At 41.3% G+C, this 17,056-nt stretch overlaps 1 protein-coding gene across 7 annotated transcripts in view; it reads right to left on the bottom strand.

The window, feature by feature from the left end:
- RERE (arginine-glutamic acid dipeptide repeats) overlaps positions 1-17,056 on the bottom strand; it is a 401,731-nt gene that overhangs the window by 138,659 nt on the left and 246,016 nt on the right. For all 7 annotated transcript variants that reach the window (XM_054009348.1, XM_054009347.1, XM_054009349.1 and 4 more), the window contains one exon: positions 3,745-3,793. In XM_054009348.1, the coding sequence (XP_053865323.1) occupies positions 3,745-3,793 (49 nt within the window). The remainder of the gene's footprint in view (positions 1-3,744; positions 3,794-17,056) is intronic.

Raw genomic sequence — 17,056 nt, 5'->3', positions numbered from 1 at the left:
CTGGCCAGTGGAGGTGTGTATTAGACATACACACGCTGTGCACCTGCTTTCAGCAGCCAAGGTGCTTAAACAAACTAGCACCCTCTCATACCCTAGGACCAACGAGCTTCATTACGGTGTTTCCAAAACCGAATCTCTTTAATGGGTCATGTCACAAAGCTGTTAGCAAACCAGGCAACACAACAGAAGTAGTCAGCATAGTGAGCATATAGTAAACATTTGTTGATTGTTTTCCTTCATCTATCACCATAATATAGTATTTGAATTACCACTGTGCCTAGGAGCCCTACTCGCAGACCAGAATCTCACATATAGCTCTGTGAATCTTAAAACAGGGCATTGTTGCAACCAGAACACACTTTATCTTTACTAATTTCATTACAGGAGCCCCAAGAGGCCCAAGTCATGGTCCAGGACCCCACTGTGCTAGGTACTGTACATACACAGTATATTCCCAGCCCCAAAAGCTTACAATCTAAATAAAAAGAAGACACTGTTGTCTACTGGCTAGAGTAGTGGGCTCAGAGTCAGGATTCCTAGGTTCTAATCCTGGATTTGTCATAAGGATTTGTCATTGCCAGAGAAGAAAGTTAACATGAAGAACGAACCTAACTTGAGGTAAAAATCTTACGGAAGACAAAGCAGCTTATTGTTTTCACATGTGTTAGCAGGTCAAATTAAAGACTACGGGGGAGCCTAGTCTTTTATTTGACCTATTAAATTGTGTGAAACCTACAAACTGCCTCTTCACTAGGACCTCAAGTTAGCTAAGCTGAGTTAAGAGAATACTTTTTTTTCCCCTCCTAGTGAAAACACACCCCAATACATTTGCTGACCTTGGACAAGCAACTTTAGGACGCTTCTGAAAATATTCACTTATTTTAGGTGCCCAACTGAAGTTTTACATTCACAAGTATTGAGCATCTCCAACACCCACTGAAGTTATTGGCAGAGGTGGATGCTCTGCACCGCTGCGCATGGGCCTTAAGAGTCTCAAAAGTGGGGCAACCAAAAATGAAGGTACCTCACATTACTCTTCTTTGTGCTCAAAGTTTTTCCATCTGTAAAATCTAGCTAATAAATACGCCTCACAGGGTAGATGAAGAATGTCTGTAAAGTACACTGATAGCTTCAGATGAAAGTAGCTTTGGGAGTACCAAGTACAGTAATGCCGGTATTGTTAATTAAAAAAGTAACATATGCTTTAGTTACTTTTTTGGGGCTGTTTTTTAAACCAAGTATACTCCAGGATGCTACATAGAATGTACATTCTTCAACTTTCACAAGAAATAACTGAGTCAAGTTGTTTAGTGGGATCTATTTAGCTTAACAAAAAGAAGGTTAAGGGGAAACTTGATTACAATCTATAAGTACTGACATGAGGAACAAATATTTGATAATGGGATCATTGGAACAACTTATCAAAGGTTGTGGTGGATTCTCCATCACCAGCAATTTCTAAATCAAGATGGGATGTTCTTCTAAAAGATGTGCGATAGGAATTAGATGTGCGATAGGAATTAGTTTGGGGAAGTTCTATGGAGGTCAGACTAGATGATCACAGTGGTCCCTTCTAGTATTGGAATCTATGAAAAAGGAGTCTGGATGGATAACACAGCCTGAATATCTCACAAGGGCCCGATCTTACAAGGGGATGAATGCTCTTAACTCCCATTGGAAGGATTTGCCCTAACATGTCAAATTAATTCTAGCTCTGTCCATGCTCCTGTACAAGCAGATTACCTACAACAGTCAGGAAAGATTTTCCCAAATAAGCTGGAACAAACTAAGAGCTCTTACCCTTCCCTACAGCCATGTCCAGCAGCGGGTTGTTTGTCTCAATCAATCAGTCATAATGCTATGATGTTGCAATCCCTACTTCCTCACTCTGTATTATGACAACCAGAAATGACCGAGGCACCTCAGTGGTTTTACAAGCTTCCCAGTTCTTCTCATCTTTCATAGCCAACAGTGAAAGATTTTCGACCATACAATGCACTCAAAGAACGGACTCAGGGCTTCTGTATGAAAGATCTAAACCTCCCCTGTCTTTACAGGGTCAGGAGGTCAAACATCAACTGCATCATAAAGTTCCTACAAAAGGCAAATAAGATACTACAACCGTAAGTCCATGTGCGAAGAGGGCATGACCAGCAAGATCTTGATAATCCTCCTAAGCTTTGATGCCCCGAAGTTAAACTGTGCTCTATATCATTTCTGAATTTAATTTATTTTAAACAACCTTTTGGCACTGGGAGGGTTTTGGTTTTTGTTTTTTTTTTGTCCTAGACAGATAAGCTTCCACTCCTACAAGCTTGAAGGAGTTAAATCAACAAACATACTGTAGCACCAAAGCTAAAATCATCGCTTCAGAAAGAGGATTTTATCCTGTACCAACAACAGCCAGTACAAATCAGAAGTGAAGGAAAATGGTTTAGTACGAATACAACCAAAAGCATGCTATCTTCCACTTGTCTTAATACCTTGTTGAGGTCATTACTTGCCTCCAAGAAGGAAACCATCCCTTTACAACCATGACAGATTTAGAGCTGGTCTTTAATAACTTTTGAATAGTGTATGTTGACCTGGTTACTGAGAAGTTCCCTGTATAAATATATTGGTTTAGTTTAACAGGGGACTACTGGGAAAAAACAAGCCGAAAGGAGAAAGAATAGCTCAAGACAGGACACTTCTCAGTCAAAACATGAGTTAAGAGTAAATGCCAAGACAGGAAGGGGTCCAGAGAACACAGGAGATCAAAAGAACACTTTGAACGGTTTGAAAAGGAACAGTCTCTCAAATTCAGTCAGACCTGCAAGGTAAAAACAGAGGATACACAGTGTACTGTAGCCCAGAGCTTAATCGGAGAGAGAGAATTGTGGAACTCTGACCCAGTATAGCTAAAGTCTCCAGGCCTGACCCCTGAGGGGGTGCTTTGAGAGAGACCAGGAAGAGAAGAGAGTACAGTTAGCCCTGTAATCATCTCAACCCGATTAACAGACATTCTTGAAAATATTATACAGTCTATTATCAATTAGCATACAGCACAAAAGCTTTACTCCCTTCACCACGCTTCTTGCTGCCTTGAAACTTTGCAGAAGTTTGAACATAAAGTTCTCTGGCCTTCCAATCTTGTTCTCTTGCATTTGGCAGATTTTGATGACTTCCCCTGTTTCTAAGGGACACTAAGCCAAACTATGACTCCATTTTGTTTATCTTCAGTAAATAACTAAAAAACAAGGTAAATGTCTTAAATAAAGCAAACAGCAAGCTACCATCTTAACCATTTGCTGTGAAGTAAGATTAGAAGACTCTGAAAACATATGAAAAATAACTTTGTTACTGTTAAGTTCAATTTTTTTTAAATGTTGGGCAAATTTAACACTCAAATTCAGCTGAAAATGTATTAATTTTAATGAGAACAATTTTTTTCTCATTTCCCATGCTTTCCAAGAGCAGACCTGATTCCTTCAGTCCTACAGTAGTATATAAAAAATATTTTTTTGCTGAAAAGTGTCCTTAAAATTCAGCCTATGCTGAAGAACAGTCCGTTTACTATGCTGATACTGGGAGGAATAGATAATTCTAACGAAATGCTCACGTGCAAGTGTATTTATGTGTAATTATGTATATTATATTTTAGATGCTTATAGACACATACACACAATTTTGAGTCCATATTCCTTGAGATCATTAAATTGCTATAACGCGTTGTTAGAATTTTCAAACAATCAAATCCTTTACCTGATGGCTGGGTCCAACTCTGATCTCGCCCTGGGTGCTGTTCAGCCTCCTACCATGAAAGACAAAGAGCATCCATGAGTAGAGCTTATAACTAACAAAACTTTGTATTATTACACACAGATTCATAGAAGGCCAGAAGGGACCAATGTGATCCTTTATAGACCAGCTCTATAACATAGGACCTGCCTGAATTTGTTTGAACGAGAGCCTATCTTTTAGAAAAGCATCCAATCTCGATTTAAAAATGGCTAATGACAGAGAATCCACCACAACCCTTGGGAAGTTTTCTCAATGGTTCCTCACCCTCACTGTGAAAAATCTGCACCTTTTCCAACTCTGAGTTTGTCTGGCTTCAATTTCTAACCACTAGATCTTGCTATATACCTTTGGTCTGGTAGATTGAAGAAGCCCATTAATACACGAGGAACAAACATGTGATAATGTATATGCTGTACCAATACAAAAACCCTTTAGATATTATGTTTGCAATGCATGCTGAAAAGCAGCAATAATAAGGCACCATTCAAGTAGAAACACTCAACATAGCAGTGAACTTTATGAATGGAAGAGACCAATGAAGACAGATCTGGAATTTCTGGCCAAGCGGCTGCAGCTTTATTAATTTCATAAGACAGTAACTTCTTGGGGACACCTGTCTTGACAACACGGAAAAGGGAGAAGGTAAATCAATTCTTTGTCACCTGCCTGCCCCCTTTTTGATGTTCAAATCACAAGCATCAAGGCCACAAGGCTTACCCCAACTGCTTACAATCAAGGCTTTATCAGAGCCTGAATTTTCCCCCAGGCCTTATCGTGGCCTGCAACTCAGAATAGCCTACTTCCCTGAAACCCTCCTTGCCTCCTAGGAATGGCTCAGGCTTGCCACAAATCCAACCCCTTTTCCTGAGAAAGGTGTACTGATACCTAAGGCTTAGGTATCAGAGGGGTAGCTGTGTTAGTCTGGATCTTGTAAAAAGCGACAAAGAGTCCTGTGGCACCTTATAGACTAACAGACGTATTGGAGCATAAGCTTTCGTGGGTGAAAGCGCCTGATGAAGTGGGTATTCACCCACAAAGCTTATGCTCCAATACGTCTGTTAGTCTATAAGGTGCCACAGGACTCTGTTGCTTTTTACAAAACCACCTGAGCTCTATGGGTTTGCAACACCAACCTGCAAATCAATACCTACCCAGGAGGAAATGGGGGGAGGAAGGGAAGGGAAGGAGTTGATCTTTGGATCAGGGACAGTTTTTTCTATTATGTGTTTGTACAACGTCAAGCACCACGCAGTCCTGGTCCATAACTAAGGCTTCTAAGTGCTATGGTATTACCAATAATAATTTCCAGTTGAGGGCACAGAAGGAAGGGGCCCTCTTGTGGCTTGCTTGATACTATCAACTTCCCTGCGCCCTAGCCAGCCAACTCAAAAAAACCTGTTGCAGGGACAAGGCCTATCCAATGAAATCCATCCTCACAGGTACTGCCCCACTGGCTGATTGCTGCAACAGGGAAACCCAGGAGGTACGGACTGCCCTCTAGGCCCCAGCTCACAATCCTATATTGGGTTAACATCAGCATGCCTTAAGAAAGCTTTTGAGGCTGTTTTCATCCCCTAAAAATAGTATCTGAAATGAAAACTTCATGCTACATTTTTCTTGAAGTGTTTAGAGCACTAGAGTAAGCTGAGCACAAGAAGTTATTATCCAGTTCATACAGCATTCCCAGAATAGTAAAAGGTGTTGCAAAAAAGAGCAGGAAGAAGAAGAGGGACTGTTTTTGCAGACTGTAGATCCAAATATAAATAAGTCCAAGGTGGAATGCAATTATTCATCACAAGGAGATAACCCTGCTTTTGCAAAAACTGACATGGAATTAGGACATACTCCTTATTCTTTATCCAGAAGACGACACCTCCCACATAATATACAAAGGGTGCCACCTACTGACCCATCAGTTATGAGTTACCATGGTCTTCCATCCAAATATTGCCTAGGCCTGGCCCTGGAAACCTTTAGAAATTACTATTATTGGTTTGCTAAAATCAGATGAGAGCATCCATTGGAATGGCTGCAAAACAGACAGTTTCACCAGTAGTACCTGGTCTTAGACAAAATTAAATGAGTTTTGACGGGGTTTATCCACAAAAGGCCCTTTCGTACAAAATCATGTATGAAGGGACTCTCACATCATTCAACCATGCTGCAACGGTATTTGTAAGCAAGTAAAAACTACAAGTTTCCAGTGGAGTGCCTTTACTCAGTCTAGCAGCAAAGATTTTTACTCCAAAGGGATATGTACCAATTACACAGTTGCTGGTTGCAGCCGAAGTGTCACCATATGCTGAAAGAAGAAAAATCCACTCTCTCTTTAATGCTATTATGAAAATACTTGGAGTAGCTCACGAATGAAGAAAGTTTTATATTCTCTAAGGCAACAATACAGCCAGCATCGCAATCTGACAGCATGGAAATTATTTCTTAAACTTCTGGAGGAAAAAGAAATGAGCAAGTGAATCTGCATCTTTATTCTCCTCTCTCAACCTCTTTTGTTTGCTGGTTGTATTTCAATATATTTTAGCAGACAGACACTACCAACACTGAAATTATAGCTTATTGGCGAAGCCCATCTTTTAGTAGCTACACTTTTGCAGAACAGTTTAACGCATATGGCATGATTCTCAGAGGAGCTGAGCACCCTGACTCCCACTGACTCTGTCTGGAATCTCAGGCGCTCAGTCTTTCTGACCAGACTCAATAAATGCTCTTTGCTTACGTATGTGCTTGTGGTCCCATAATGCAGCTAGAAATACTGCATTGCCCTTCAGGACCCTATCAAAATGTATTAAGGAGTGCAACAAACTCCAAAGAGGTTTAAATATCTTAAGGAGTGACAGTTCTGCAAGACCTCTATTTTAAAAACTATTTTATTATGTGTGTGTATATATTATTTATTTTAGTATTAATTCCTATAATTCAAAATATTACATAGACACATTATATAAAAGAGACAATTACTGCAGTCAGTCCATAGACTCATTTAAATGTACTCGTACAAACTTTTGAGCACAAAATCTCAGTACCTGCAAGACACTAAAATGATGCTAAGCCATGAATAAACGCCAGAAAATTATTTAAGAGAACTGTGTGCACGTATAAATATAAAGAATTTTATCTGATTCGTATGGGAAAAGTAAATACATAAACCTTGACTTAAACCATGTATCTAGTCACTGTAAAGTATGGCAAAAGTGCATGAGGTTAGTTACTGACCCATACGTTCTCCAGTGGCCATTGTAGGCACAATGGGGTGAATTAAGGATGAAGAAATTAGTTTTCTCTAAATTCTAAAAACAAAAATCAAGACAGTAAATGCTAACCTGTATTAAAACAAGAATATCCAACTCAAAACTGACAAGAGCACCATTACAAGTTACAAAGCCCATTAAGAATCATGGAAATTTTTTTAGCATCCATTTGCACTTTTACAGCACTTTCCATTCCCCATGGTCTCAAAGTACTTTACAAACAGTAAATTAAACCTCCATTTGTGAAGTAGGCAATTTTTATGCACCCCCATTTTACAGATGACAAAATTGAAGCACAGGAAGATTAAGGCCACACAGGGAGTTTGTCACAGCCAGGATTAGAAACCCAGCCATTATAAATCCCAGTCCCATTTTTTAACCACTAGCCTGATGCTTCTTTCCTGCTACAAAAATAAGCGCCAAAAACTTAAATGCTAAAATGCTTCCCAAAACTACTAGTCCACATAAAAGATTAAGTACCTATCAAAATGTATTCCTCTAATCTAAGAATATCTGTATGTACACAAAGATATAGCTTTAATACAGGGTACACATTTATTTTCTAACTCAGTCATTTCTTTGCTTCAGCATAAACTAAAAATCCACCATTTAAAATGAGGTTGATAAAAAATTATCACCCAATTCAAATGAATTCAATTTTTGTTTAAAAAAAAAATGTTTCCTCCTATGATGACTAAGAATTTGTAGCTTATGGTCAATTATCCACTTCCTTTATTATCACAGCTCTGTGCAGTGAGAAAAACAAGATGCTAAATTCACCCTTTCATTCCTGAGCATCTTTCTGCACTAGGGCTCAGTACCCAGGAAGAGATCTAGCAAGAGGGACTCCATGGGGGATTAAAAGAGCTCTGTAGAGAAACTCAGCTGCAGGCCTGGAAATGCCTCAGCATATCAGCAGAAAGTTTTTAGTCTCAGAGCTCATTCTGTAAGGGGCACACAAACAGCTAGAAAGAGGAACACTCTGCACATCACTACTGCATATATCAGAACAGAATAAATGTTCCATGTACTAGATACTAAAAAGGTGGAAAACTCCCTGAGCCATTTGCTGGGCATCCACTTTTCCTTTTGGAAAAATAAAACATCTTTTCTACATCTGAAAAATGCAGTGTATTCTGAGCCAGGTCTCAAGTTGAGAACTGGAGTGAAATCTAAAAGAAAAAAGAAATACGTATCCACCACAGCTGCCAAAAGAGGGAAAGGGGCAGCTGGTTCAGTGGTTAATATATTAGCTGCTCACGGCTGGAGACCTGGGTTTAAGTGCACAAGTGAGATCATGTGACTCCTCAAAAGCGCTTTTACCATATTGCGAAACTATCATGCAGGTCATCAGGATGAGCAAGATCTGAAGAGACTCAGAATTGGAACTAAGGGATTCAAGGGGACAAATCTGGGTGCGCTAATGTTGCCTATGCACATGATGCTCGAATGCAGCAAAACCTATTGTAAAATCCTCCATTTCACAAGCACTGAATTAAGTATAAACATCCAAAAAAACTCATCAGATTCATCTCTCTTCTGTATTTTTCATTTTAAAACAAGTTACAGGAACCCACAATATTTTCATATTGTTAAAAACAAAACAACAGAGTTAAACAAAGCTGTAAATGTAGTCATTAAACTACTAGTAACTTCAACACAAGCCAAAGGACCCCTGAGAGAAATCAATAATATTTTAACCTCATGTTAATTCTAATGCACCTAGCTATTGCTTTCATTTGCTTTACATTGACTTTAAATAATAAAACATTTCATGCAAAAGTCTCAATATTTATTATGCTCCAGCATCCTAGATGTAATTGTCAATGTACATTAAATCCAAACCTTGGCTTCCATTTTCCTAACTGCATTTGTATGTTAGATGGGGAGACCCAAAATGCCCTCCAATCACCAATACTCACACTTCTCTCCATATAATGTTCTCTTTCCCTTATTGTCATTCCTCTTGCAATTTCCTCAGTATATACCATAGACCCCAAAGGTAAGTAAGCAGATGGAAGAGGAAAGAGAATTTTTTTTATTATTATTATTATTTATTTTTTTTGAGGGACAGGAGTGGGATGGGGGCAAGGGAAGAGATTAACTGTTCTGCCATTATTATTTGGGGGGGGGGGGCTCCTTCTAACTGCTCTGCACTTCCTACGGCTCGCAAGACTCTTGCCCCTCCATGAGGCATATAATTCCTATCAGATACTTTTTCAGCCAATTTCCACCACCCCAAGAAAGGTATGAAAATGGGAAGAAAACTCTTGCTACAGAAACTAAAAGGTACTGTAGACTTGGAAGCCAAATTATATCGGTGGAGCACAATTACAATAACGGGAAGGCGCTCTGTTTATTCCACGGAAAGGGGAAAAAAGGACCCAATACAGTATATGAAATCTGACACAAAAGAAACTGATGTAACAAAGCAGTAGCCATAGCAACAACAACTTAATATTTCAGTCCTCTTCAGCTGCAGTGGATTAAATATAATGACAAGATGTTCCCTTTGAAAAGTAACCTGTTGCCATGGAAACACTGTATTCTATGAAGTAAACAGGGGCTGGACAGAAAGGAGATGGAAGCCGGCAACTGAATATCAAAAAGGCAGAAGTATCCATAGCAGAGCAGGGCAAAGCACTAGCAGTCTCTAATCCAGGAGAGGCTTGTTCGGAACAGCTAGGAGATGTTCACTTGAATAAAGCATGGTCCTTTCAAGCCTAACGCAATAGGGGGTTCGAGGCCAACGAGTGCCCTTGAAAGAAAGCAGTTAAGGGGTGAAGATGAGAATGAAAAAGAGGAGGTAGGACACGATGGCACAAAGCTTTAATGCACTAGGTTTAAAAATAAGTATTTTTTGTTTGTAGGTCAGGCTATTTTGTGATCTAGGTTCATATCTAACTTTGCTTACAACAGAAATTAGTTTAGCCCTTTTGGTTTAGTCACTCATCTATTTATCTGCAGCAACAAACCAGCATCCCATTAGTAGAGTTTGCCAAGACTGATGGTTTCTGCCCAAGGAAACTACGCCGTTTCAGAACAGCAGGGAGTTGTTCACGCCAGGACTGAAATGCCCTAGAACAGGGATGGGCAAGCTTTTTGGCCCAAGGGCCACATCGGGGTTGCAAAACTGCATGGAGGGCCAGGTAGGGAAGGCTGTGACTCCCCAAACAGCCTGGCCCACTCCTTGCCCCCTGACTGCCCCCCCTCAGAATCCCCGACCCATCCAACTCCCCCTGCTTCTTGTCCCTTGACCGCCCCCCAAGACTCCACCCCTATACACACTCCTGAACCCTGACAGGCCCCCCAGGACTCCCCTGCCTATCCACACACACACACACCCGACAGGACCCCCAGGACTCCCACGCCTATCCAACTCCCCGTTCCCCATCCCTCGCTCCGCCCCCTCCAACCGCCCCCTGCTCCCTGTCCTGACCGCCCCCTCCCGCCCCCGGACCCTCTGCCCCTTATCCAACCCCCCGCTCCCCGCCCCCTTACCATGCCGCTCAGAGCAGCAGGAGCGGCAGGCCAGAGCACTGGCGGTGTGGCGAGATGAGACTGTGGGGGAGGAGGGACAGCAGGGGATGGGATGCAGGTAGCCTCCCCGGCCGGGAGCTCAGGGGCCAGGCAGGACGGTCCCGTGGGCCACATTTGCCCACCTCTGCCCTAGAAGAAGTGTTGTGGGCTGGGGACTGCACTAGGGAGGGGTGTTCAAGAGCGAGCCTGAAGTGCAATGGAAGAGCTAGGAGGGCAGGCTCAGGGACTGAAGAGCAGAGATGCTGCATGTCACAACTAAAGCGTATGGTCAGTGTTGTGCAAGGCTCCGGTCAGGACTACTAGGGGTGACGTGCAGTTTTGAGGAAGCACTTCTCTGCACTGCCCAATTCTTCTGGCATCATTAAAGTACATGAGAGCCTGAAATTCAAAGCTGATGTTTAGACCCAGTGCTACTGGTAGTTACTATTCCCTTGTTTCTATTCTGCCAGTAAAGAGAGGAAATACAGAGGATTAACCTTGGGGGCCAAGAGTCAGGCGCATGCTGCACAGATATGCTTACTCAGATACTGCCTCATCTAGCAATAAAGAATTTAAAACGTCAGTATGTGAAAAACACACGATGCAACAATCGTACGCTTTTATACCGGATCATGAGGTGGGGATCTTGGTATCTAATCCAGTGGACATCAGCAGCACATTTCTCCACACAATGCACCCAAAGGATCACTTACATTTTGCTGCAGTCACCAGCCACACGATTACCATCTCCTCTCTGAGATGCACCCTCAAGGACTAATTTCCTTGGGTCCCACAACAGTGCCTCCGACCAACAGTTAGGAGCCTTTGTGCCAATAAATTTTTTTTTTTTAAGAACCAAACCTATTTATAAGACAGCATCCTAGGCCGTCCTTGAGGATTAAATCTCTCCCCTGTTTGGCAGAATCTTCCCTGATCACTGTATACGGAGATCTATAATTAACCAAGGTGAGGCAGAAAAGGGGCTTCAAGCAGGCTTTAAATGCTGCATCCACAATGCAGCTTTCCAAAAATCTTCTTTGCTCTACTCTTGGGAGGTCTCTGGGAATATTTTTAGACACCTGCTCGCCACAAACTGCTTTCCAGTGCAACATATACACATCACTAAGCCAAAAGATCACAGTGCACAGGAAAACCTTCAGAACGCAAAGAAAAAACTCTGGCAGCCTGAGAAGAAGCAGGTCTTTGGGTCCGGGAAGAAAAGATCCTGCAAGTGTACAAATACCAGAAGTTGAGTCCAGAAGAAGTTTATCAACACAAAGAAACAGAGCAACTTGGAATTTATATTCATTGATACTAGTACTTATGGTGAAAGGTAAAGTAAAGTCTAGAAACTAGCTAAGTGACAAAATAAAGCATAGGAATACAGGAGCAAAATTCTACATGCGTTTCTTGCACCTTCCACTGAAGCATCTGAACTGGCCACTATCATAGACAGGATAGAAGGCTAGATGGTCAGCTAGTATGATGAACTATGGCATTGTTTTTGTGTGCTAAATTTGTACAAGCTGAGAAGAAGTGGCTTGGAGGAATTCCTCAGGAGGAAGTGAAAGTTTTTGAAAATATCTGTCATTTGGTACAAGTGGTCCATTCTTGAGTAAAAAAATTTGCTCTTCAGAAATATTTGTAAGTAATCTCAGGCACGGATGAGCTTGCAGTATCCAGAGGGGAGATTCCACTGGAGACAGGAAAATTATCCCTGTTTCCCATCAGAGGGGTAACATAATTTTAACAAGAAGCTAACAAGAGTCCAGGAAGGCAACCAGTATATCATTCAAGAGACACTTCATAGAATAGCATTCTCTCCTGGTTAGTATTGTGCATCTATAAAAAAGGGTTCAAAATTTTCCTTACCACACCCCAAAGAGCACACCTCACCACCCACACACTTAAGAACATAAAAGACAACAAAGTCACAAAGTTTGAACACTTCTTCCTGTTCAGCACTAACTGGCTTACTAGTCTTCATCACTGCACTTCTGAATTTCAAACACTTTATAGCAGCGCATGGCAATGGTTTTTTGTTGGTGATGGTGGTTTTGTTTCTTTGTTTTGCCTTAGAAAATTCAAACTTAAAAGGAACACTATCAGCTAGATTAAGGCCCCAATTTTTACTCTGGAAAAAAATAGTTTGAACATAGGAGTGGTGAGCAGAGCATGAAAGCACAAAACAACGCGATTAGAAGAGTTTTTGTGAATGATTAATTTCTATTAACACGTAATATTGTAATTCACCTTTTTTTTTTTTTTTAAACAAAACTGAAACATTCACAAATTTGGAAACTCAAGTGAAACAAAATTAGGAATCTGAGGGCTTGTCTACACTACCCGCCAGATCGGCGGGCAGCAATCAATCCAGCGGGGGTCGATTTATCGCATCTAGTATAGACGCGATAAATCGACCGCTGAACACTCCCTCCTGTCAACTCTGGTACTCCACCAGAACAAGGAGTGCAAGCGGAGTCCACAGGAGAACATCAGCAGTCGACTTACTACAATGAAGACACCATGGTAAGTAGATCTAAGTAAGTCAACTTCAGCTACGCTAGTCACATAGCTTTAGTTGCTTATCTTAGACTGACCCCGCACGGTAGAGTAGACAAGCCCTCAGATTTTAAGATGAGTAGGGACCATTATGATCATCAGTCTGACCTCTTGCATAAGCCAGGACAAAGTTATGGGTGAGACACACTTTTTATTAGAAAGACAGGCAATATTCTTTTAAAAGACTTCAAGGGATGGAGAATCCACCACATAACTTGGTAACTTGCTCCAATGCTTAATTTTCATCACTGTTAAAAATTTGCCCCAAATTTCCAGTTTGAATGTGTCTAGCTTCAGCTTCCAGCCACTGGATCTTATGACGTCTTCATTCTGCAAGATTTAAGATCTCTTCTTTTATTAGAAATCTCCTCTTGACATACAGGATAGAACCAGAAAACGAAAGTGTCTCGAAGCTGACTATAAACAAGGATAACAGTTTATGCTGAATTTTTTTAATACCCTGTTTTTTTAAAAATATATTTAGCAAAATAATGCGAGAGTAACTTTGGTTTTGAGTCAAACTTATATTATTTATAAAAAAGTTACGGGATTAGTAAAAAATGGAATGGATTTTGCAATTACTAAATCTAATGCTGGAATGAGCAAACGTGTAGCAACAGTGTATCTTCAGCGCAAGTTCCATCCTGTTGGCTGCTTTAGGAATCAGGACATGAAGGAAGTGAAGGAACATCCCACATCCACACAGCTCTCTGAGGAGGCAAGAAGCTGAAAAGTTTCCTGAGCCAGCAGAGGCAACAGCTTCTTCTTATGGGTATTAACAAGGACATAGAAGTTCTGGCAGAGCCTGGGTTTATTCCTGAATCAGATTTACATTTGGGGTAGAAAGTTGCTTTAGTCCTAAAAATACTCTCCCCAAGTATAAACCAAAGTGTAACTGACCGATTCATTTCCATTGTCAAAATGAGTGAAATGCAAAAATAAAACCATCAACATAAATGATTAAAAGTAACTGAGATTTTAAACTTTTTTTCAGGATTAATCTAAGACTGCCTTTATCTGTGTTGCTAGTATTCTGCTTGCAAGTATGAGTCATTTTATATAGTTTCCTTTTACCATTATTTATTTCATATTACATGGTATTTTACTCTCTTCAAAATTAGGACTGCAAACCTGGGCAATCTGATGAACAGACTGGAAAAGTGGACTAGTTTCACGGTACAGTCTGTATGGATTTCTACCATCTTTGTAGCCGGTATACACAGTTTTTTGTGTTGCTATAACAATCAGTCTGGAAAAATACATAGATTATGTAGCAACACCCGCTAGTGTGGATGGAGTTATACCAGGTTAAAGGTGTTTACATCAGTATCATTTTTAAGCGGTCAGTGTTCAACATCTCTGCACTTCCTAAAACAGAAGTCCACTAAAATATGAGAGTGTACACATGAAGGTCACCATAATTCCCTCGACTGGAACTGCGAGCAGTCTATCAGTTGAATTCTGCATTGCTTATAACATTGTCCCCAAGAGCTGATTTGGTGATGTACTGCCAGAGTTCTGTCATGCTGTGCATGAGACAAAGGTCCAATTTTCAGTCCTAGTCCTGCTCACTGGGCTAGTGGGGACTGCAGCAGATGTAGCAGCAACCTCAAAGGAACTGGATGGTAGAGGAGATATCTGGCATCACCCAAAAGCGAATCCCTCTGACCACTGAGGGGGTATGGGCAGGCTCCCCCTGGGCCTGAAGGAAGACAATGGGGATGCAAGTCTTGAACTATGGGAAGTACAAAGCAAGACACAAGGGACTGTCAGCACAGCAGCACTGATGTGGAGGGACAAGTCTTCTAATTAAAAACAAATTGCAACTTTCTGAGAAACAAAGCTGTAGGTATAATCTTACTGACTAAATGTCACCAACTCAACATGAACCAAGGCTATTAACAAAATCCAGAACTACAATACCTGCCAATGAAATCTGTCAGTGGTACCCAGTGCACACTCTGCCCTACACGCACTTACATTTTCCAACTGATTTTACAAACACTGGCCTTTGGGGAAGGAACGGCCCTTTACTATATGTCTGTATAGCGCCTAGCATAATGGGCCCCCAACTTAGGTAAGGCCTCCAGGCACCTCTGCAATGGAAGAGTTCTGCACCACCGCTCCCTCTCACCTGCTGCGTAACAAGTATCACCCACATTTTGCTGAAGGGAAGCAGACACCAAGGGGTTAAATGACTTGTCCAAGACCACACAGTCAGTGGCAGAGATGGCTCTTTGGAGTTTCTAGCTCCCAGCCCCAAGCTCATTCCAGCCAGCTCCTACACCTAGACACAAACCTAACAGGAATGTTGTTCATCCTACATTGGCTCTCTCTCCTCCTTCAACAGGATAATCAGTTTAGAAATCTGCATGAGTGTGTATGCACATGGTGCTAGAAGTAGTGAGGGAGAAATCAATGGCTCAGAAAAGTGGAAGAACTGTGCAGCATGAAACACAGCAATAGAGGAGAGTATTTTAGATCAGCAATGGTACATCATAAAGCATTCCTAGAAAATAGTCACATGTAAGCTGTCTGGGGCAGAGACCATCTTAGTCTGTTTGTACAGCAACACAAGGGGCTCTCATCTGACTGGGGCTTCTGGGTGCTAATGTAAGAAATATATACTATGTACACGAATTTGACCATGTGCAAGTGATTAGCAAAGACTGAACTGTTTAGTATATCATGCTTTTTAAGTAGTATTTTTTGTTTTCCAAATATAATATTTTTGTCTGACAAATATACGTTTTATGATGACCTGGAGGGGTTTTAATTCTTTTCCACCTCCACTGTTTTAAGTTTGATACTTTTCAAAAATAAGTATCAGGGAGCTTTCATTTCTAAGCCAGAACACAGTATCTTTTAAAACCCCTTTTCATTTTTAAAGATCTGTGACACATGTAGTGCTGGGAAAGGGTGCTGGACAGATACCCCTGGAGAACAAAAGCCTGTTTATCCCCAGGATAGGAATGGCACAAACACGGTGCAGCACTACCTCACCAACATACCTTACCCCGACCCGATAGACCCACCCCCTCGGAGTAAGCAAGCGTTGGCTCACACTAACCAATGTGTCTGTACCTAGGAAACAGTGTTTTGGGGAGCCCAACACACAACTTTTCAGCAAGATTTTAAGAATACATCCCTTATCTACACACACAAAAGAGCAAAGAATATTAAGAATCACTCATGTACCATATTGGCACAACATACAACCCCAGCCACTGAGAAATCAGCAACAGTCCACACCTAGCGAAACAGCCTCAGTTTTATTTCATGCTCAATGACTACTCAAAGATATGGAGACACAAAATTTTAGGAGCTATGGGTGTTCACTGGACTGATCTGGCCTGGGTGAGAGGATAACTCAACAGTTATGGCTCATTCACTAATTGGACTCTGCTGAGACTGGCAACCAGGGTGTCAGTGCCAATGCTGTGCCAGTGTTTGCAATGTATATACTTACTTACTAGTAACCTCCAAGCCACTGAACTCTCAGCACAGGCTGGAACTGAACTGGCAACCTGCAGGTAAAAGCCGTATACGTTCTATTACCAGTGCTCTGAGCCATCCTGTCACCCTAGAACTCAACACTCCAACAACTGGCAGACAAGTTATTCTGAATCAAGAACTACAGTAAAGTGGCATAAAGTCCAGTCCATCATATTGCAATCCAATTGGCTAGGCAGAGGTCAGTATGAGACCAGCACTGACTATTTCATTCATCACTGCACAAGCTCAGCTGGTTCGCTGAGCAAAACAGCACTGCAGAATCAAGTTTCCTTTTGCTCATTTAGCTTAACATATATAGCCCCCCAAATCCTGTTTATAATCAGCAACGACAACTTAGTCACTGTTTTCCCTAGTTAGGCACAGACCTCAAAAAAACAAAACAAAAAAAAAAAACAGTTGCCACACATCTA

The sequence above is a fragment of the Malaclemys terrapin genome, chromosome 19 (assembly GCF_027887155.1).
Source record: "Malaclemys terrapin pileata isolate rMalTer1 chromosome 19, rMalTer1.hap1, whole genome shotgun sequence".
Classification (NCBI taxonomy): Eukaryota; Metazoa; Chordata; order Testudines; family Emydidae; genus Malaclemys; species Malaclemys terrapin.
Note: the sequence above shows the minus strand (reverse complement) of the source record. Positions and strands in the feature narration are given on the sequence as shown.